This window comes from Artemia franciscana, chromosome 10, assembly GCF_032884065.1.
Source record: "Artemia franciscana chromosome 10, ASM3288406v1, whole genome shotgun sequence".
NCBI lineage: Eukaryota > Metazoa > Arthropoda > Branchiopoda > Anostraca > Artemiidae > Artemia > Artemia franciscana.
Genome location: NC_088872.1, coordinates 25,696,473 through 25,719,050, shown reverse-complemented (window position 1 = coordinate 25,719,050; position 22,578 = coordinate 25,696,473). Strand labels below are relative to the sequence as shown.

Below are 22,578 nucleotides of genomic sequence, written 5' to 3'. Positions count from 1 at the left end.
TTTTTAGCCTCGAGATATTATTCTTCATAAGCGAAACGCTCAGTTGATAAGAATTACTGAAACTCATCGATGCTACGATGCCCTACAATATCCTATCATTTTTTGGGATGGAGCCGACGGCTATCACTTTAATATTAAATTGATGAATCCAGCCACTAACAAAGAAATGAATAAGAAATGCAGTGCAATGCATTATTATTCCTATAGACTAATGATTCGGCAGGATGAAGAAAATTATATTTTAAAATGCCGTGAATTGTTTCACCAATTCGTCGTTGATATGTATGCTAAAATTGAATCAGAACGTTTGCTATATATCCGCCTGAATCAGACCAAGCTCCGCTCTGAACAATACATTCATTTGCGAGATGCAGTTATAAATGACGGTAATACCACAAACGTTGGAAGATTAACAATTTTACCTTCGTCATATGCTGGCAGTCCCCGTCATATGCATGAATATGCTCAAGATGCTATTGCGTATGTTCGTCTCTATGGTCGTCCAGATTTATTTATTACATTTACATGTTATCAATCTTGGGACGAGTTACTGCAGCTTTTACTTCAAGGACAATCGGCGGTTCATAGGCATGACATTACGGCCCGTGTCTTCCGGCAAAAGTTGAAATCACTGATAAACTACATTGTAAAACTTGAAGTGTTTGGGTCAGTGCGATGCTGGATGTACTCAGTGGAATGGCAAAAACGAGGATTGCCACACGCACATATACTAATCTGGCTACATAAAAAAATTACTTCGAACGAAATTGATGATGTGATTTCCGCTGAAATACCTGATAAAAATGTCGATAAGGGGTTACATGACATTATTGTAAAAAATATGATACATGGACCTTGCGGTGCACTGAACGAAAATTCACCATGCATGGCCAAAGGAAGGTGCACAAAGCAATATCCTCGACTTTTAGTATCGAACACAATTACTGGCAATGATGGTTACCCACAATATAGAAGATCTACTGAAGATGGCGGTAAAAAAGCAATAATAAAGAAGCGTAACGGTACCACCATCGAAGTAGATAACCAGTGGGTTGTTCCATATTCCCCATTATTATCAAAAACATTTAATGCACACATAAACGTTGAATACTGTAACTCCGTAAAGGCAATCAAAAACATATGTAAATACGTCAACAAAGGCAGTGACATGGCAGTTTTTGGCTTGCAGCCCGAAATCAAAGATTTCGATGAAATCGTACAATATCAGGCTGGAAGATACATAAGCAGTAATGAAGCTGTTTGGCGAATTCTTTCATTTCCGATACATGAACGTAGTCCAGCTGTTGTTCACTTAGCGGTACATTTACAGAATGGTCAACGTGTTTATTTCACGGAAACCAACGTGCAACAAAGAGTCCTGAATCCACCGGATACAACATTAACAGCTTTTTTTTTCGCTTTGCAAAAATGATTCTTTTGCAAAAAAAACTGCTGTATACTGAAGTGCCTTCGTATTACACGTGGAATACTAAAAATAAAGTATTTGAACGTCGAAAACAGGGTAAGTCAGTCGACGGCCAACCTACCATCTTCAAAGATACCACGATAGGAAGACTCTACACCGTTCACCCCAATCAACATGAATGCTTCTTTCTACGCCTGCTTTTGGTGAATGTACCCGGTCCGACATCCTTTGAGTATTTGAGGACTGTAAATGGTACTATACATGACACTTACCGTAGTGCATGCCAAGCTCTGAATTTATTGGAGAATGACCAACACTGGGATAACTGCATCAATGACGCGTGCGAAACGTCAACCCCAAGTCAAATTCGTGCATTGTTTGGCATCATTTTAACAACTTGCTCTCCATCAGCTCCTACAGAGTTATGGGAAAAATATAAGTCAAAAATGTCCGAAGATATACTCCATCGAAAACAGTTAGAGACGTCAGATATGACTTTTGATTTTACATCAGAAATTTATAACTACACTTTAGTTGTTATAGAAGATTTGTGCGTACGTATGGCAAACAAACCTCTTCAGGATTTGGGAATGCCTTCACCTAACCGTATCGCTGCTGTTTCGACATGTGTAGAATTGGATCGTGAACAAAGTTACAGTACGAGTGATCTATTGTCGTATGTACAAAATAACATTTCCAAGTTAATGTCGGAACAAAAAGACATTTATGATACGATAATGCATTGTGTCGATAACAACGTTGGAGAAATTTTCTTTTTGGATGCGCCAGGAGGTACTGGTGAAACGTTTGTGATAAAACTGATTCTGGCATCAATTCGATCAAAAAATGATATAGCGTTGGCAATTGCGTCGTCCGGAACAGCCGCAACATTGCTGCCTGGTGGAAGAACTGCTCATTCCGCTTTGAAATTGCCTCTGAACTTGCATTCCAAAAATGAATTGATTGAAAAAGTATTTCCGAATATTCTAAAAAATTATAAAAATAATAAATGGCTAAGTGAAAGAGCGATTCTCGCACCCAAAAATATAGACGTCCACGAAATCAACAAAATTGTTTTGACCAAGATTCGAGACCAGGCAGTCCTTTACAAGTCAGTCGACACAGTTTTGGAACCAAATGAAGCGGTTAATTATCCATCTGAATTTTTAAATTCCATAGATCTTTCAGGGTTTCCACCATACGTGCTACAACTAAAAATAGGCGTACCAATAATACTTTTAAGAAATATAAACCAACCAAAGCTTAGCAATGGCAGTCGACTTGCCGTAAAAAAACAATGGAAAACCTAATAGAGGCCACAATCTTGACAGGGCCTTTTGAGGGTGAGGCTGTTCTTATTCCTCGCATTCCCATGATTCCAACGGATCTGCCTTTTCAATTTAAAAGATTGTAATTCCCAATTCGATTAGTATTTGCAATCACCATTAACAAAGCTCAAGGTCAATCATTAGAAAAATGTGGTATAGATCTTAATACTGATTGTTTTTCCCATGGACAAATGTATGATTTTTCCCATGACAATCTATTTATATGCAGCGACAATTGGACAGCGAAGAATGTTGTATATTCGCAAGTTTTACGCAGTTAATTTGTATTTTGGAACCAAATGAAGCGGTTAATTATCCATCTGAATTTTTAAATTCCATAGATCCTTCAGGGTTTCCACCACACGTGCTACAACTAAAAATAGGCGTACCAATAATACTTTTAAGAAATATCAACCCACCAAAGCTTTGCAATGGCACGCGACTTGCCGTAAAAAAAAACAATGGAAAACCTAATAGAGGCCACAATCTTGACAGGGCCTTATGAGGGTGAGGCTGTTCTTATTCCTCGCATTCCCATGATTCCAACGGATCTGCTTTTTCAATTTAAAAGATTGCAATTCCCAATTCGATTAGCATTTGCAACCACCATCAACAAAGCTCAAGGGCAATCACTAGAAAAATGCGGTATAGATCTTAATACAGATTGCTTTACCAATGTACAATTGTATGTTGCATCTTTGAGGGTCGGTAAACCTGACAATCTATTTATACGCACAGACAATGGGACAGCGAAGACTGTTGTATATTCACAAGTTTTACGTAGTTAATTTGTATTGTATCTATCTATCTATGTATCTATATAAAAACGAGTTGTGTGTATGCATGTTTGTTTGTTTGTAAAATGAGCGTTTGCACATGACGTCATTATTAGTACATTCGGCTTTGTATATGGACAGACAATGGGAAAGCCAAGAATGTTGTATATTCGCAATTTTTACGTAGTTTGAAACACATATATAAATCTATCTATATTCACAGGTGGGACACAGGGACACAACTACAATGGCACGTAACTAATATGGCGCGTAACGACTTACGCGCGCGGGGGGGGCTTTGGGGGGCGCGAGGCGCCCCACCCACTAGGTGTTGGGGTGGCGCGAAGCGCCACCCCAACAGCTAGTATATATATAAATCTTTATATATATAAATATATATATACTAGCTGTTGGGGTATATATATATATATATATATATATATATATATATACATATATATATATATACATATATATATATATATATATATATATATATATATATATATATATATATATATATATATATATATATATATATATATATATATATATATATATATATATATATATATATATATATATATATATATATATATATATATATATATATATATATATATATATATATATATATATATAGTAGCTGTTGGGGTGGCGCTTCGCACCACCCCAACACCTAGTTGGTGGGGCGCTTCGCGCCCCCCCAAGCCCCCCCACGCGCGTAAGTCGTTACGCGCCATATTAGTTACGCGCCATATTAGTTGTGTCCCTGAGTCCCACCTGTGAATAGAGATAGATATAAATATATGTTTTTAACTACGTAAAACATGCGAATATACAACATTCTCCGCTGTCCCATTGTCTGTGCATATAAATAGATTGTCAGGTTTACTGACTCTTGAACGTGCAACATATAATTGTCCATGGGAAAAACAATCCGTATTCAGATCTATACCTCATTATTCTAATGATGTGTCCCTGTGTCCCGGTCGTCATTTATATTCCCTGTGTCCCGGTCGTCATTTGTGTCCCGGTGTCCCAGTTTGTAATTTCTCTTTGAGTGTCCCGGTCGTCATTTATATTCCCTGTGTCCCGGTGTCCCGGTCGTCATTTGTGTCCAGGTGTCCCGGTCTGTAATTTCTATTCGAACAACCCCTGTGTCCCGGTCGTCATTTATATATCCCGCCTGTGCCCCCGGCGTCCCCGTTGTAGTTGTGTCCCTGTGTCCCGGTCGTCATTTATATTCCCTGTGTCCCGGTCGTGATTTGTGTCCAGGTGTCCCAGTCTGTAATTTCTCTTTGAGGTTCCCGGTCGTCACTTATATTCCCTCTGTCTCGGTCGTCATTTGTGTCCCGGTCTGTAATTTCTCTTTGAGTGTTTTTTCTTTTTAGTTTTTTTTTAGTTTTTTACCTTTTTTCTTTTTTCATTTTTCTTTTTCTTCTTTATTTTTCAGCGTCACTATGAAGTACATATCGACGAACCTTTGTTTTTTTTACTTAAATCTGGTAGGCATTGATGACCTTATCCAAGTCAAAATCCCAAACCCAATCATCATCGCTACCATTTTCAGTTTTGATATGTTTTGACTCTCGCTGTCCAGGTGGATTTTCATCTAACTGCGCGGTTTTGCGTTCTTTAGCCGCAAGCCTGTTTTCTTGCTGTTCTTGTGATTCCTCGGAACGCTTTCTTTTCTTACTTTCTCTATCAGCAGCAAGTTTTTTGGCATAGACTCTTTGAGCAGCTTCCTCGGCTGTTGCCATTGTAGGTTCTTCAGTCATTTTACAATTAAACACTTTTCCGTGAACGCATGTCTTAAATACCATTAATGACGTCACCGTCATAGCAAAAATGACGACAACTAATTTCATGACGTCAGTCAACACAGAAACATGACGTCACCTGATCCACAGACAGACAACTTATTTTTATATATATAGATATATATATATATATAAAAATATATATATATATATATATATATATATATATATATATATATATATATATATATATATATATATATATATATATATATCATAAAAAACTGAAACACTGGCAAACAATGAGAAACCAAAAATAACAGAATGAAAATCATTCCTAAGTCAAAGTAATTTCATATCAATTAAAATGCAAGGTCAGATAAGTTGAAAAGGTAGACAACTGATAAAGCTAAAAAGAGCTAGATAATTATACGATAATTTTTTTAAGGGACATATAAAAAAGAGGGGAGGGAACAGGCGAACAAAATACAAAACTTGGGCAAAACCAGTACGAAGAAATTAGAAATGGGAAAACTACCGGGATATTTTGTTGATTTTTTCCGTAATAAAGGGGAAAAATCTTTAAATTCTTTACATCTGGAGGTAAAGCAGTGAATGGGACACAAGATAGGAATCGGTTCATAAACAACATGAGGTGGTCGGAATCTGGTTGGGAAGTATATATTGGGGAAAATATTTTCTGTGCGAGGGTTTACTATTGCATTTTTTTTGCAAATCTAAGACACAGCAAAACTCTCCTGCGGTCAAGTGTTTCCAACCTAGCTTTTTTTTTTATTTAAGAAAAGAGCACGGAACCTTAGCTTTTTTTCAAAAGCTAAAATTTCTCACAGGGCTCTTCTTGGGATCGATTCAACTTTTTCTTATTCTAAACGGGAGATGCCAGGGTGCCAAACTGGACAAGCATATTCAAGATGCGGGTGGACAAAAGAAGCATAAATCCTTAAAGAATTGGAAGGGGGACAACAAATTTATTTAGGAGCTTAAGGCGGAAAAGACACATTAGCTCTATGGATACTATCTTTAATACATATATCACACTTTAAATTAAAAGAAATTATGACGCCAAGTAATCTAAAGGGAGACACGAAAATATATAGGAGGATAGGGTTAAGACAACGGGGTGTGGTTTTAAGAAATCATATTGGCATTATCATTGATTTAGAGATGTCTACTGTCATATCTAAGTTTGAGACCTAGGAGAGTACCTTGGGGTGCCCCATTGTGTACAGGGAGGGGACCGGAATAATAAATCTTAAACATTTACCCTTAATTAAAGATGATATGTCTGTATTATTATACATTAAATGGAGTGTGCTGGCCTAATTTTTTCCGTCGGTCAGTACAGCGTGATATTTCGTGAGTTTACTTCAGAAAAAAAGAGGATACGAAAGAAAAACATAATAATGAAAGAATACTACCTTCAACAGGTAAGAGAGATCTAAGGAGCCAAACGCAACAGTTTTTTCGTTCAGCTTGATATGCTTCAAATGATTCTCGAAAAAGAGACCGCTGAAAAAAAAAACATGACACAACATTTATACACTCAAGATCAAAATCCAAAAGATTAAATCAATCCGTAAAATGAGGACTGTTTTCCATTGTTAAATTTTATTTGATAAAATCAACAACTAAGGATTGTTTCCGTTAAGGCCCATTCACAATAAGATTTTACTACAGCCAAAATTAAGCTAAATTTCATCCAAAGTTTAGACAAAATAGATAGTTGTACTGAGCAAAGAAAAAAAAAACAAAAAAAATAGTCTTTATTAAACGTGATTTTATTCTGTTGCTGGAGTTGTATTTGTCAAATATTCATCAACTACAATTATTGCTCGTTCAAACCCTTTTTTCTCTTCTTCTTCAAACATCTGTTTCGATAACGATAAATCAAAAGGTCTGACGAGGTATTTAATAAGTGACACAAAATCCTGACTGCTACTGAATTGAAATTTTTCGGCGACGTAAATAAACGATTTATTTGGTGTATGAACCATTGTAAATCTCGAAGATTGACATATTAAATGACGTCAAATGAAATTCACTAAGCTTAAACAAAGATGTAAGCCTATAAAACTCCTATTTAGAACAGACATGCCAGCAATTGCTTGTTTCAGAGTTGAAGCCACCATTCGATAAAATGACATTATGGAATAATTTGCTCAAGTACGATACCAATATTAGATTTATTAGATTTCCTTTCTGGTGCAATATTGCAGAATACGATCTGTGCTAAGCTTTGGTTTGAACAGACAGCCAAGCACCTGAGATTTGGATTAGCTGACAACAAAGGTTAAATACTATGAACGATATATCTATCGAGTGAAAACAAATCGCACTATTCTAAATATAATAAAACTGAGGTAGAAAATAGCAGAAAATTGATCGTGGGCCGTTAAATGAAATTATAATCCAGCCGAACTTTAGTCCAGGAAGGGAACGGCTTGATCCGAGACAAATTGCAAAAGAAATGGTTCTTTGACTACCCGACTCAGAAAAATGCACTGATTCCAAATGTGCAAAGTTTGCTTATCTAGCTGTTTCATATATATCTTTTTTAGGTTGAGGTTGATTTTGAGGGGTACAACTTATGTTTCCATATATAGGCGTACAACAACAAAATTGATGTCTAGAACAGGGTAATAGATCACGGTGATTATGAAAATCACTTTTATTTGAACGTAAAATTAAAACTTAGGTTTTTTTAGGTCGAGGATGATTTTAAGGAGGTGAAATTCGTGTTTCCCTACAAAGGGGTACAATAACAAAATTGATGTCTAGAATAGGGTATTATAGATCACGGTGATTATAAAACCACCGTTATTTGAACGTGAAACTGAAAATTAGATTTTTCAGGTTGAGCTTGATTTTGAGGTGAAATTCGTGTTTCCATATAAAAGCTTACGTGCCAGAACAACATTGATCTCTGGAATACAGTAATAAATAACGTTGATTTTGAAAATCACCTTTATTTGAACACAAAATTAGAACTTTTATTTAAATATTCCAAAAGTATTGAACCATGCTGAATCTGATAGAAACCAGTCTTAATGTAGAATGACAAGTGTCACCCATTTCGATGGTTTACTAACGATTAAAACATTTTCGACTTTTTCAGTTATATAATGTACAAATGTGATAATGTACAAAAAAATATTAAAAAAAAATATCAATATTCATAGATATTCATTATCTTCCAGATCATCAACCCGGAGAAAATCAGTTGTAACCCAGTTAGCACAACTTGGCCCCTTGCAAGTTCCACAGGCCCAAGTATATTTCGTGCTATTTTCGTGCCCAAGCTGTAAGCACTACTGATGGGAGGGGGAATTTTAAACTCAACATACGATGCAGATGCTGTAACTTTCTCGATGAACTTGAGATGACGCAACTGATCGAGGGTTGAAATTGAGCATTGGCACTTGTACAAAAGCATCATTAATTTCTCCCCAGCTCCTGAAATGTCGTTCTCGGTGGATAAAGGGTCCTTAAAAACTTTATCAGATTCGTGAAACTTTTGTTTTTTATCAGAAGCTGTAGTCACGCTGACTCACCAATGCCATAGACACGAGAATAAATACATATAATAAATATAATATAATATTTATTTATAACCCACAAAATACATAAAACTGTGGAGTAAAACACAAAATACGTTGAATTGTACCCAAGGAAGGCGTGGACGTAAAGGATTGTGTTGAATATACTGAATATACCCAAGAAACTAACTTTGATATTTAAGGAGGTACAAGGTTTTGGGATACATTTATATCCCAAATTCTATTCTTTGAGATTCCAGCTCGAGGTCCAGAGTAAAAGTAGATCGCTACTGTGGGTAGATCGTCTGTGGGTGATAACACAGAAGCATAAACAGATCTGTGTCGTCTCCAACCAGGACAGTAGGCATAAAAGAATCACATCGAACTGCAGTTAGAACAATGAGAAGATCAGCTTCACCTTTTGCACCTTTTCACCTTTCTCAGATATACCTGACACCCAGCTTTGGTCAGGTACTCACTGGTCATGGCTATGACTGCTTACTTATTCTTGAAATTGCTTAGGATCACCTCTTTCTTTGTAGAACACACCATATTCCTGCTAAAATTGACCTGCAGATACGATCGTGTCCCTTTAAGTTTCATATGGGAGATGTCTTAGATTGGAGGTTTTCGGTCGTATCCGTCAAAAACAACCGACGCCCTTTGTATTCCATATTTCCGTACAGCGTTGTCAATGTACTTCTGGCAGATACTATCATAAGTTGAGCTTTTTCTCATTGGATTCGCTGAGACAGTACACCATCGTGAACTATATGCTTGTCACTGAAATCTTTGACGAAATCTTCAGTTTTTGGCTGCTGCTCTGCAACGAAAGCAGACAGGCTTATCGCCTACTCATGGAAGTCCGTATGCTTCAAAAAGTGACGGAGGCGGTGAAAACAATTCATACTTAAAGTATGACTTCAAATCATCGTCACTCTTTCCAGCATTTGTCACCAGCCGCTGAAATATCAATGCTGTATCAACCGAAACTGACTGTCAGCTAATGACTGGTGCAATTTTATTAGCAAGCGTTACGGCCACAGGCTTTTCTTGAATGTTTACTTGTTGACGTTTTCCTCTGTCGTGCTACCCATGGTTTCTTGTCCGACGGATCTAGCTGTGTCAACGTTGACTTTTTCATCAGCCTCAACTCCAGAAGTAACGTTTCGCAAGCTCGGGTCTTTTGCAAAAGGGGTATTCCCAGTACGAAAGCAAAGGAACTTGCTAGTGTCATGGTTGTCGCGCTCAATCCTCGACTCTCTAACTTCTTTGTGTTGTTCGCTCGTCTCGTATTGGACCTTAGCAAAAGTTAGCATCGACACATTATTTTCCCTACAAGTTGGTGCTGAGAGTAACCAAGACAGCCTCTGCAACTCATTCATGTCGCTTACCCTTGTAAGACCACCGTTAGTTATCAACGAGCGCTTGAGGACCTGCTCAATGACCAGATCTGACGACAGACCCGCCCAAAATTTTTCGGATCTGTGGATAACATACCTCCCGTTCTGAAAGTAGTCAAACACGTCGAGATCGGTAGTTTCCAGCTGTTCCATATTTTGTAGGTACACCCTGGCAGACTTCGCATATAGGAAGTAGTTGTCGCTGCGAAATACGGCGACGTAGCTTCAACTGCTTAAAGGTGAAGTTCTCCGTTACCTCTGCTTGGACGAACTTCCTCAGTATGTCTATCATTTCCATATATTGTATCCACAGTTTCACCGTACGCGACCTTTCCGAAAGTGACTGTTTAGGAGAAGAAAGTTTCTTGACGATTTCTGCCAGGGACAGATTTTCCTCTATACTTAGCATGTCTGTATGACCTTCCAATGTACCTAGGTGAACAGTGAAGAACTCCATAAGCTCATCGGAGGCACTGAATAGTTTTCCGTGTATACTGAATCAGCACCATCATCAATGCCGTAAAACTTAGTGAAGAGACGTGTGTTCAGTGTCCAGTCAATCAGTGTGTGTCCTCGTATAGCTCTGGAATTAGCTCTCCCACGAATAAGCTTTCGCGAAAGGGTTATGAAACTGATGGCATATTTGAATTGAAGTTTTAATTTTGCGTTGAGACAAAGGATATTTTCATAATCATCGTGATGTAGTACCCTATTCTAGACATCAATTTTGTTGTTGTACGCCTTTATAGGGAAACACGAATTGCACCTCCTTAAAATCCGCCTCAACCTCAAAACCCAAGTTTTCGTTTTACGTTCAAATTAAAGTGATTTTCATAATCACCATGACCTATTACCCTGTTCTAGATATCAATTTCGTTGTTGTACGCCTATATATGGAAACATAAATTGCACCCCTCAAAATCAACCTCAACCTAAAAAAAACATATATATGAAACAGCTAGATAAGCAAAATTTGCACATTCGGAATCAGAGCATTTTTCTGAGTCGGGTAGTCAAAGAACCATTTCTCTTGCAATTTGTTCCGGGTTAGGCTCTTTTTTTGCGCTTCCTGGACTACTTGCCAAAAACACATTTTAATTACTGACTGAAGTAAAAGACAAATGAGAAAGGGATAGAGATTGCGAAGGTCACTCCTAGCCTTACAGGTCATCTTTTGAAACAGCCAAAATTTCCGGCCGATGGATTTTGAACAGTCGTGTTTCGTAGTTAATAACCTATCAAGATAGACGTAGAGATCGACACAAATTCCTAACCTCATATTATTTTTGGTTGCACCATCCTATCTTTATCGCTCCTTGATGTGGGGTCTATAGACATACGCAACTGTGCCTTTACACCCAAAGGTCTGCGGATATTTATGCACAAGGCCTAAACTTATCAGCCTACATTAACATGAAGGTTTGGAGCAAATTTGTAACTAAAAACTCGTGAAAAAATACAACATTCAGAGAAACTTTATCTTTTATTTAATACACAACATGTAATATTAAGTTAAAAAAGAAGATTTTCCCTTATCATTACAGTGTAACTCTTGCCCCCCCCCCCTTCTGCTCCCTAGCAAAAGTATCCCTAAAAAAGGGTAGGATTTGTCGGTCTTCAGTATCATACAGTAACATATTTACAATTTACCAGTTTCCACCTCCTTTTTATTTTCCCTCTTTCTTCTTTGATGTAACTTTTTTTTTCTTCACTACTGGAGTTCCCTCCAACCCCTCTCATGTAATTAAGTGAATAAAAATGCTTTCATACTTACTTACTAACACCTATTTTTCCGAATGTCTTTGTTCTGGACACTTCTGGCCTTATACAAGCACGTTCTTTACGCTGATTTGGTAATCTCATCCAGTCATCCCAGAAGCTGGAAACAAAAGAAGGTCAGGGAATACATAGTCTGCCATGTTCAAAGTCTAGATCAGGAAAAAAGACATCTTTGAACAATAATGAGGTCTGCAAAGCGGTCTGTTGAACAATAGGTAACATTCTACTCGTTCAGTTTAATGTTCTTTTTATGCCTCTTAATGAGAACCGTGAAATTCACATTGCCCGAAAAGGGTATTTATACTACATATGCGTAAACTGATTAAAAATAACAAAGCCCATTTTGAAGGTGGCTAAAAGGCCAAAACTAGTTTTTCTCATTATTTTAGGACCATGAAATGTATTTTAAATAGCTAACAAATCAATAATCTTGGCGGCTCAGAACATGCACAAAGTGCCTAATCTCATTCCTACGTCACAATTATTACGCTAAAAGTTGGCGTGACATACGCCAGGTAAAACATGAAACGTTTCACTAAAAAAAAAATTTCTCGTTTTACTTTTTTTTTCTATACATTGATATATATTCCCATCTAAAACTGATTCAAAATATGTGTGCTTTATTCAGTTTGGGTTTCAATCTTAAATGAAGGATTTACAAATCAAATTTATACGGGAAGAATGTGTTTATTTACCCCTTTTGATAGAATCTTGAAAAGATAGATTCTTGTACAAAATATTTCCAATAGATAACTTCGAAGTTAACAAAAAGAAAAGAACTAGAATTCTATCGGGTGAAAAATTTGACAGCCAATGAGCTTAGAATCATCAAAAAAGCCATTCCGACAGTTTTCCAGTTTCAAAGGTCATGCTACCATCCAGTGTCACATTTGTCCCAAAATGTAATGCACTTCATACAAAATGAATGGTTATTATACATACCCCGTTCATACAGAAATTCTAACAATATATAAGTTCTGTATAATTACACGCTGATTATTAGTAGGGAAGGGGATCTTTTTGTGAGGAAAATGGACTCAGAAAAACATGTAAAGCACAAGGCAATACTTTCCATAGAAATCTTCCTAATCTGCCTTCAGATCAGTTTGTAGGGTCTGGGAATTTACCCTTAAGCCTCACTTTATTTGGAGGAATCGACCACTCTTGCAACATAATTATTACAAATTATGCACTCCCCCATTTTGCAAAAATGGTAGGTTTCAATGAAAAATTGTACTTTGTACTTGTGTACTTGTGGTGCGAATCAGGCGTTTCCACCTTGCATCGATGATCTTAGAGACCTTCTTGGACCATGATGTTCGATCTTCTACCAGCTGTTCTGCAAAAGCGAGTCACTGTGTTGACCATCTGTGACCGAATTTTCTGAAACCCCCGATTGGTTCAAGGTCTGACATGGCCAGGTTCCACCAGTTCTTCCTCTGTCCTCCTTGGCGTTTCTTCCAGTAGCTAATAGGTTCAACTAGAAGTATTTGGCGAGGCAGGTACTCTGGCGGTTTCCGTAATACAGGGCCCTACCATTTCAAACGGCGTTCTTTAATAGTGAGCACAACGTCTCTCTGAATATTGCACATTCCGTATATTCACGTTGGAGATACGGTCACGTAGCTGAAAAATGGCAGCCTTTAAACATTACATGAAGTATTGCGATATAAAGTTGAATTCCTGCGTGGAAGAGTGTTTTATAAGGACAAAAGCCTCCGTAAAATTAAGAAAATACTTATTTTTACTGCATAAAGTAAATGCAACCGAATGACTCTCAAACATTGTTATAAAACCAAAAAAATTAACATGAAGAGCAGAAGATTGGGAAGGAAAAGGCTACTGCATCCCTCTGATATTTCAGATAAATTCGAATATGATATTAGAAAAAAAAACTAAATCAAAAGAAAGATTTCTCAAATGAAATAAAGGAGTACCAATACAACTCAAAAAGAGAAGACATTATCATATATAAGAGCGAGGCTGCCACACACCCCCTACCCCCCCCCCCAAAAAAAAAAAGTCTGCACATTTATCCATACTAAAAACATAAATTTTGCAAATGTGTCATTATACATTTTTTAGCACAATACTTCGAGGATTAAACGGCTCATTTATTTCAAGATTAAAACTGTTATTCTAAATATTTTGAAAGGCAATATAACAAACAGGTGACAAAAAAATAAGTAAACAAAATTCCTATTTAACAAACATATCCAATGCATTGTTGCATACCTGACAATAGTCTGGTATGCTGCTTTAAGGAAAGTATTTGGCGTAATGATCAGGAATTGAGGAAAACGGGGGACTTCATTTAAAGGTTAATATTTGTTTTCGTCACTCCTTACCTTCTCTTGGAAAAGAGCTACTTTTTTCAATCAAATATCTTTAAAAGGAGGCTCTACACCGTCGTTCTTAGTCTTAGCCTTTTTTTCCTTCTTCTCTTCTCATTTTATTCCGAAGTCCAATTAATGGACAATTTTTAAATAAATGAGATGTAAAAACATTTTGATCACTTTACCAAAATAATTACGTATGCAACCTCGCTAACTACTTCCTCCTCTAAAATGATGATGGGAAACAGTTCATTAGCTGTATGTTTTTACCACAAATATACTGAGAATCCTAATTTCTTAATTTTGAATGCTGCAGATAGTTAAAGAAAGGTTGTTTTTCTTTAAAACAGTTTTTTTTTCAGTTTTGCCAAAAAAGGGAACAGTAAATAACCACAGTGCATCAGTTTCTTTTTTTTCACAACCGTCATTATCTATTTCCACTTTCCGAAAAACAGAAAAAGTGCCGATGCTTAGTGAAAACAAATTTTGTCAAGCTTAACCTATCTTTAAATATACTTGCAATTTCTGCTTTTCTTATTCTTATCTCTGATTGTAAAAGTAAAACTTGGATCGAAAAGATCACACCAACTCCAAGGGAGACGTGAGTATAATCGTAACCAACAATGGGATCGGTACACCCCCTCTTTCCCACCTTCTAAATATTTTCCTATTTTTGATTACTCTCTCAAAAATAATATTGAGATAACAAAATTACAAAAAGCTTAATAATATCGAAACATTAATAAGAAAAAAAAACATTTCGAACTCGATCCATCAGCGCCACAGAGAAGCTCAAATCACTTGAAAAGCTCCGTTGCGGCAATTCGAAGGGTCCCTCATTGAATAGGCGAATTCGGTGGGTATATAAAATTCATTTCAAATATTTGATTTAGTTATCAAAACAATTTTTCCTGAGTCTTTTTTTCTAAGGTAGTCTTAGAAAAGAAACCTTTCTTTTCTTCTTTTTATTTAGAGGTACAATACACATCCACGATCAAAATTACAATTTTAGAATATCAATTACTACTGACGAGGGACAATGTCAAGAACATATATTTCACTTGGTTGTCCATCCACTTGATTAAATTACTCACCCCATTAGTTTCAAGAGGATCCGAGGACTTTCGTGAAGAGGAGTAACAAGTCGAAGACGGAGAGTACAACTCAGAAAACCATCATATCATCCTCAAGTCCCATTGGCTCAAGGTAGTTGCGCCACAAACTTCAGGCTGATTGGTGATAAATATCCTGTCTAATTTTCTGCTGAAAAGTTGCTGGTGAGAGTGGAAAGACGAAGAGTAAAAGAGGTAGCATTGGCCTACTTTTGTTTACTAAATGAAAATTGAATATCCTTGTGTGACTCCAGTTCAAAAAATTATCAATCTACAAAAAATTGCTCTGAGAGGGGAGTATCAGAGGAGTCATGGGCCGATCTTATATCTCCGATAATGAAGGTTTAAAATCCTTGCACGATTCCACTTTTAACCATGTGCACCATGCATATTTTCCAAAAAGTTGGCGGGGTAATTGAGTAAAACGTACATGAGTCACGGGCACACTTTGGACCTGAAACCATATAGATTAGATACCAACACATTTTACTGCAAACTAGCAGTAAAATCACTTGCCGATAAATTCACTTGCTGAAACATCTCGTCGTTCAATTTATTTTGAAAAACGGCTACCAGAGTTTCTACACATTTCAAGACTTCTTTTCCTTTGCTGCTATAAACTTTACCAACGGGAGTTTGTTCTACCATTTTTCTAGATCCTTTGGGTCTGAAATCAAAAAATGATGATCGAACACCTTCATTATATCTTCTTCGGCAGTTCCTTTAATTTTCTTCACTATTCTTTTTGTTCCTTACCCTTTGATTTGACCCTTTGACTTGCAGTAGATCCTCTTTAATTATGAGCTAATTTAAATATTGTCTTCATTTGGGATCCTTGAAATCCACTTGAGACACAGCAGTAATGCTACCCATGATGCGATATCCATCGGCTTTAAAAACGTAAAAATATTCTAAGGCAACACTGGCTATACATGACATATGAACCTAAGAAAAGAGGTTTCTTCTCATCTATGAGCAAATTCCTCGAAACAAAAATCCATTTTGTTTCTGACAAAATCCTAGTTTTTGCATCTATATATATTTAATTTATATTTGATTTCAATTATATCCTTTCTTTTCTTTGTTTCATACTTTAAAAACATTCAACTCAAAAACTCCAGGGTTACAGACCGTTACAAATTGATTGGTTGTCTCAGAGTGGAATTTTGGCAAATATCTATATATTATCGTAAAATATGGTAGAATCCTTTGGTCATAATTAATATGTCCGTGGCAACGCCATAGCATTACCTATAATAGAGGCACTAAGGCTTGAATGTTTTATTAATATTAATTTAAAAATCAAATTCAGAAATAGAAGTTTTTGAGAAAGAAAAGTAAAGGACATATTAAGCTTACATCAGCAGAAATAAAAATCTATTGCAATTCAAACTCAAAACGACCAGAAATTACTATTAAAAAATAAATGAAACCGAAAACGAACAGAAATTAAAAAAACATTCATAGCAAAGAAACATACACAGGTACCTTATAAATGAATAAATAAATCTTAAAAAAATAAAACTTAAATTAAATTTGAAATCTAGCTTAAAACGAAAACAAAATTTTTTACTGTAAAAAAATAAATAAAGAATCAAGAAATTGGCGCTTTACTTAAAACGAATTATATCACAATATTTTCTTTTGTATTGTACTTATAACAAGATTGAAAATAAGATGAAAATTACAATGAAATAAAATAAAATTTTAAACTAATGAGCTTTCAGCAATTGACATTATGTATCAAATGTTCAGTTTAATTTTATTAGTTTTTTTTCAATCACTAATTTTATTAGTTTTTTTTCAAGTTTTTTTCCTAATTTTATTAGTTTTTTTCGAGATTACTTTTTTTTTATTAGTTTTTTTAAGACACATATAGCTGTAGGTACAGCACCAGTGTCGCAGAAATCTTTATACTTTTACAGTTAGTGAAGGAGGCAGTAGTCAATCTTTGTAGTGATTTGTATTCGTTTTAAGCTTGATTTCTTCATTTATATTGGTACCTTTTGTATGTTTGTTTGCTATGATTGTTTATTTAATTTCTGTTCGTTTTGGGTTTCATTCTTTTATCTTGGATTTAGAGCTACTTTGTGTTTTATGAGTGCAGGGTGATTCCCCTGGGACAGCCTCTACTTTGACCATCTTGCATATTTTCCTATTCTTTCATTTATTAACTGTTTTTCTCAGTCAAGTATCCTGTTATATATGCATTGTTTACTCATGAAAAATTCTTTCCTAAATAAAAGTTGACTCACCACCACATTTTCCTAATACAAATGTGCTCCTTAACTTATGTTCCTCAGATAAAACATGGAGATCACAAATTACAATTGAAGCACATAAGTATTAACTATTTGTCATTACTTTCAAGAGTAATGACAAATAGAGGAGCAGCATTGTTATAGCTGAGAAATGAAAAAACAGATTGTTGCTAGTAAAAAAAATCTATCTAAATACTTTTTAAGTGCAATAGTTGAAAGCAGCAAGTTGCGCAAGCCAGTAGGACCCTTGAGTCCATGCCTTTCATCGGAATGTTAATGTTTATACACTATATTCCACCAATTTTATATTATGCGCTATTCGTCTATATTTAAAATCTTTCAATTTTGATAAATCACCCCCCCCCAAAAAAAAAAAAAAATCTAAGCATAAGTGACTGCATTTCCGGTATATGTATGAATATTTGAGAAATACTGATCAGACTAGAAAAAATATATGAATCTTTAAATCAAACAGAGCAATTTTCACAAAGCAGCAAAATTATTCCACCTGTGGTTGAAAAAAAAAATAATTTTTCACGAAAGATCTAGTCGAAGACGCAAGTCGGTGACAAAAGATTGGCCATAATAAATCGGATAAGACACTATCCCTAGCTTTCAGTCACTTACGAATTAGGCCATTTGCTATCAAGTTCATTCCAGATGGTTCGCGTCATCATCCATCCTAAACCGGGGAAAAAATCACTTCTATAGAGTGCATCTGGATTCCTGGCATCAATCAATCCAGGCTTGCCGTTGTCATTCCATGCAGAAACACACCACAGTGTCGGGTCTTCGGCCAATATTTGATAAGTAGATGAAAAATAACTAAAGAAATCTCGAGATACTTCAAGGTCGTCTAAAATATAGAAACACACTGTTTATAATAGATCAGACTATGGGAAAATAATTTTCAATTCTAATAATTAAAAGTGAAGATAGGAATGTTACGTTTTCCAACAGTCATCATTATTACATATTTATTCTCAAAAAAATTATTAAAGAGGAATAGCATGTTGTAATGTAAAAACATAGAATGTCTACGCCAAGATGACATAGTTTGAGTCACACAACCACTCCACGGCTTCCATGTAAGTAAAATAAACCAAATCATCACCCTTGCACGAAAGCTCCTGCAGCGACGCAGTCTCCAGTTCGTATTTTATCTCTAGTAGGATCCACTCCAACAAGTCTAGAAGAATAGTACTGACGTAGCCTAGAAAAAAATCAATGACGGTATGTAAGGACTGCGGGAAACCAATACCCTGACTAGCTTGTCTTATCCAGCGTCTTTGGTGTTTTATCAGGATTTCTTCATACCATTGGCGACTAACTAAGTGGAAATAGGAAGCAAGATAACATTATTTTATGATTCATGCTCCATACAGCTTATGCTTACAAATGAAAATTGCTGACATTCGTCTATTAACGCATCTAGTAAACCAAGGTTAGAACATTTCGACGTAAATTTTCTGTAGTTTTTTCTTTAATCAACCATAGGGTCAAGCCATAGGGACTAAAGCAGCGAATCCAAAACTAGGTCTATAAAATTTTGGCGTGCAAAAAATGACCCAATTTCATTCCAACATCAATCAAATTCGATCAAGAAAAAAGTATAATACAATAGTTTCATAGGCTTTCAATTTGCATTGTATTTTCGTTCCTTCACTTTCTAATTTTTGCTGTCGACAGCTAATTCTGATAAAGTCAAATTACCCCGTTTTTTATAATTTATTTAGCTACCATGTCAGGGCTCCTACACACTTTTCCTCTCTAAAAAAGTTGAAAAAGTGACTTATGGCACGAAAAAGTGGCCAAAATAATATCAGGTTACAGGATCAGAAACTCATCTTCTCGAAGACATTATTCATAATTCTCAAATCTTTGTTTTTCATTAATCTTCTTTTATCTTTTATTTTTATTTACTTTGCATATAAAGGTACAATAAATTTCAGCAAAAAACGAGCCTTTGATAGGCACGACATAAAAAAAACAAAAACAAAAAAAAGACATTCAGATACATGTATCAATCAAAACGGCGTCACCGAGCATGAGATCAGTTCTCCTTAGAATTCTTTTTCAGCAAGGATCTGATGAGAGTTTGCTTTCGTTTATGAATGTCACCAATCTTTTTTCTGTAGCAGCAACGTCTTTGGTATGACAGTTTAGTTCGTCTCTTACTACCCGAGACCTTTCCAGTAAGGCCTGGACGACACTGATTTCTTCCCGATTATTATAGATCTTTTAACAAATTGTGGGAAACTTTTTGTTTTGACGCATATGTTTCTGATTGTGTTTGTAGGTCTACCTGCAGATTGGAGAGTTTATCCTTTCCTTTTTATAGCTATTCTAGCAGTTTAGATTCTTCTTGGTCAGCTTTCACTTCTTACTCATAGCCTTCTAACGTTTACGCTGAGCTTCAAGATGGTTCAAATAACTGACTTGAGCTCGCTACTCTCTGTTCGGATATAATCTTTCCTGATACTGAGAAACCCCTCGCAACATGTGCACTTCCATGGGATAGACAGAGTGTTTCTGTGACAACACCTGCAAGGTTTGGGTACTTATGTTTCCCAAACAAATCTTCACAACACAGCAAATTAAACCCCATATTCGTCAACTCTCGTCGTAGCTGCCAAGTCTGGATCCTTCTCAATCTGCATGAGCTTCCACTCGTCATCCAAAACATCTAACCTTGAGACATCAGCTTGCATTTGGTAGCTATGAAACCAATATCTTTCGAAGCATCTAAAGCTCTGAAGTGTTCACACACCCTCATTAAGAAAGATTTCTTATGACGTTTTTCAACATCTTTCAGGCAATAATAATAAAACACGATGTCAACTAGGCTCTTCATATTTGACGAATAATCAAGTATTTTAGCATATAGCCTCTTAGCCATTGATTCAGCACCAAGATACGTCCAGACAGCACTACTTTGAGATTCCTTAGCTCAACAAACAAGAGATGGATCAGTGGTTCATCACGCTGAAATGTGTCAGTGAACTCAGCACTGTCCGCAACAAACTGCAACTCTGCTTTCAATATATGACAAAAAAAAAAAAAAAAAAAAAAAAAAAAAAAAAAAAAAAAAAAAAAAAAAAAAAAAACTAATAACGAAAGCAACTCGGTAAAACTTATTTCTAGACCTATTTTTATCCAAATATAATGAAAAAAAAAGAAATATCTTGATCTTCTAACACAGAATGCTGAAGACGGAAGACAGGAGTAAAGACTCATTCTTTGTAGATTTACTAGCTCTGCTATTTAAAATAACAAAATCACTAAAAGAAACTTGTAATGGTGGAAAAGGTTTCCTTTCGTTATTTAATTAACACCGAGGGTTATCAATGCAGCAGGAAAATAATGAATTACATTTTACAAAGGGGGAGGAAAGAGAAACCATTTCTGTACATTTCTCTGACAGTAATAATTATATTTTCCATTATACTCGTAGTGGAAACAGTGGTTAATGGAACTTTTTTTTTTTTTTGTTAGAATCACCTTGTTTCTTTCGCTTCTTTTCTGGCAGTATTCACACCAAAGAATTTTCGAAAATTTACAGATTTTTAGTTTATAGTCAAGTTTTTTTATGTCCCGGAATAGTCTTAAAATAGAAAAAAAGATAGATGAAACATCACCAAACAAAGACATTGCAAAATTAAGCCATAAAATATACAAAATAAACGTCGTCCAATACTATTAGACACTGGCTTCATAATGTTTTTGTATCACACAAATGTTTTAAATTTTGTTACCGTGAGTTATTTTATTAGATTTACTTTTTCGAATAAGCTCTGACCAAGGGTAAGTGATAGGATTTTTCACCTTTTCAATTCACAAGCACAACACCAAATTTCGTAAGAATTTTGGTTTTCTAAAACTGGTAAGTTTTTCAATTTAATGACCAACTAAAAGTTGTTAAAAATAGTTTTCCAAAATATTAACAAGCGGATATATTTCAACGTTTGGGGTAGGCAAGTGAAAATGATGATGTACGAAATTATTGTATCCCCAGGCAGCAGTTTCGAAATTATATAAACATGGTCACAAGTAGTCACAGTTACAACTATTCGTAATCGCAAGTAGTCACAGACGCATGCAAAAGTAGTTGCAGTAGCATTGCAAATAGTCGCAGTTTTAGTCACAAGAAATAACAGTCGCAAATAGGAGTAGTAGTAGTAGTAGGAGTTGTAATAGTACCAGCAATATTAGTAGTACTAGTAACGCCAATGTCTAGTGGTACTGTGTACATAGTGTCTTTTGGTTAGTACAACATCCCCCTCGACATGCCCTGAAAGTTTCAACTTAATATTATCAGCCGTCCCTGAGATATTACAGATACTTAAAAAAATAGTTATACATACAGACATTGATCCACGCAGCGCAAGTACCGATTCCCTTATTCTCTGCATTCGGCCAGGAGTGCTATGCGCGGTTGCGGGTAAATCATCGGACGCTTCCCGTGTTTTCCCCAGGTACCCATCCGGAGCTGTGTTGACTCTGGTTGAGCTTACAGAGTCACACAACTGACTCCCATTCCAAAACAAATTGGTTACATTCAAATGATTGCTGATACACCCTTGGAAACCAGCATAAACACAGCGTGTTTTCATTTTGTTCAACATTCCTCTTGATATTTTCTGAAAATTTTACATTAATAACCTAAACCTTTTCAAAAAGGTTTATGAAAACCCAGGATGTCATCCCAGGAGAAATAGTCAATTGACCTTCAGACTATTTTAAACAAAATAACTTTCTCAAAGTTTTGACCAGATTTTTTTTTAGGAGGGAGGCAACTAAAAAAATGGCATAGAAGGGAGGCTGATTGCCTTCCAGT

General features: G+C 35.8%; 2 protein-coding genes across 3 annotated transcripts in view; both read right to left on the bottom strand.

Annotated features, from left to right (window-relative positions):
- The window catches only part of LOC136031983 (transmembrane GTPase Marf-like), a 503,142-nt gene that overhangs the window by 448,346 nt on the left and 32,218 nt on the right, over nt 1-22,578 (bottom strand). The window lies entirely within an intron of this gene.
- The window catches only part of LOC136031977 (alpha-1,3-mannosyl-glycoprotein 2-beta-N-acetylglucosaminyltransferase-like), a 61,712-nt gene that overhangs the window by 9,223 nt on the left and 29,911 nt on the right, over nt 1-22,578 (bottom strand). For both annotated transcript variants that reach the window (XM_065712011.1, XM_065712012.1), the window contains exons 6-8: nt 18,369-18,597; nt 12,028-12,132; nt 6,733-6,823 (exon numbers count right to left, since the gene is read on the bottom strand). In XM_065712011.1, coding sequence (XP_065568083.1) covers nt 6,733-6,823; nt 12,028-12,132; nt 18,369-18,597 — 425 coding nt within the window. The remainder of the gene's footprint in view (nt 1-6,732; nt 6,824-12,027; nt 12,133-18,368; nt 18,598-22,578) is intronic.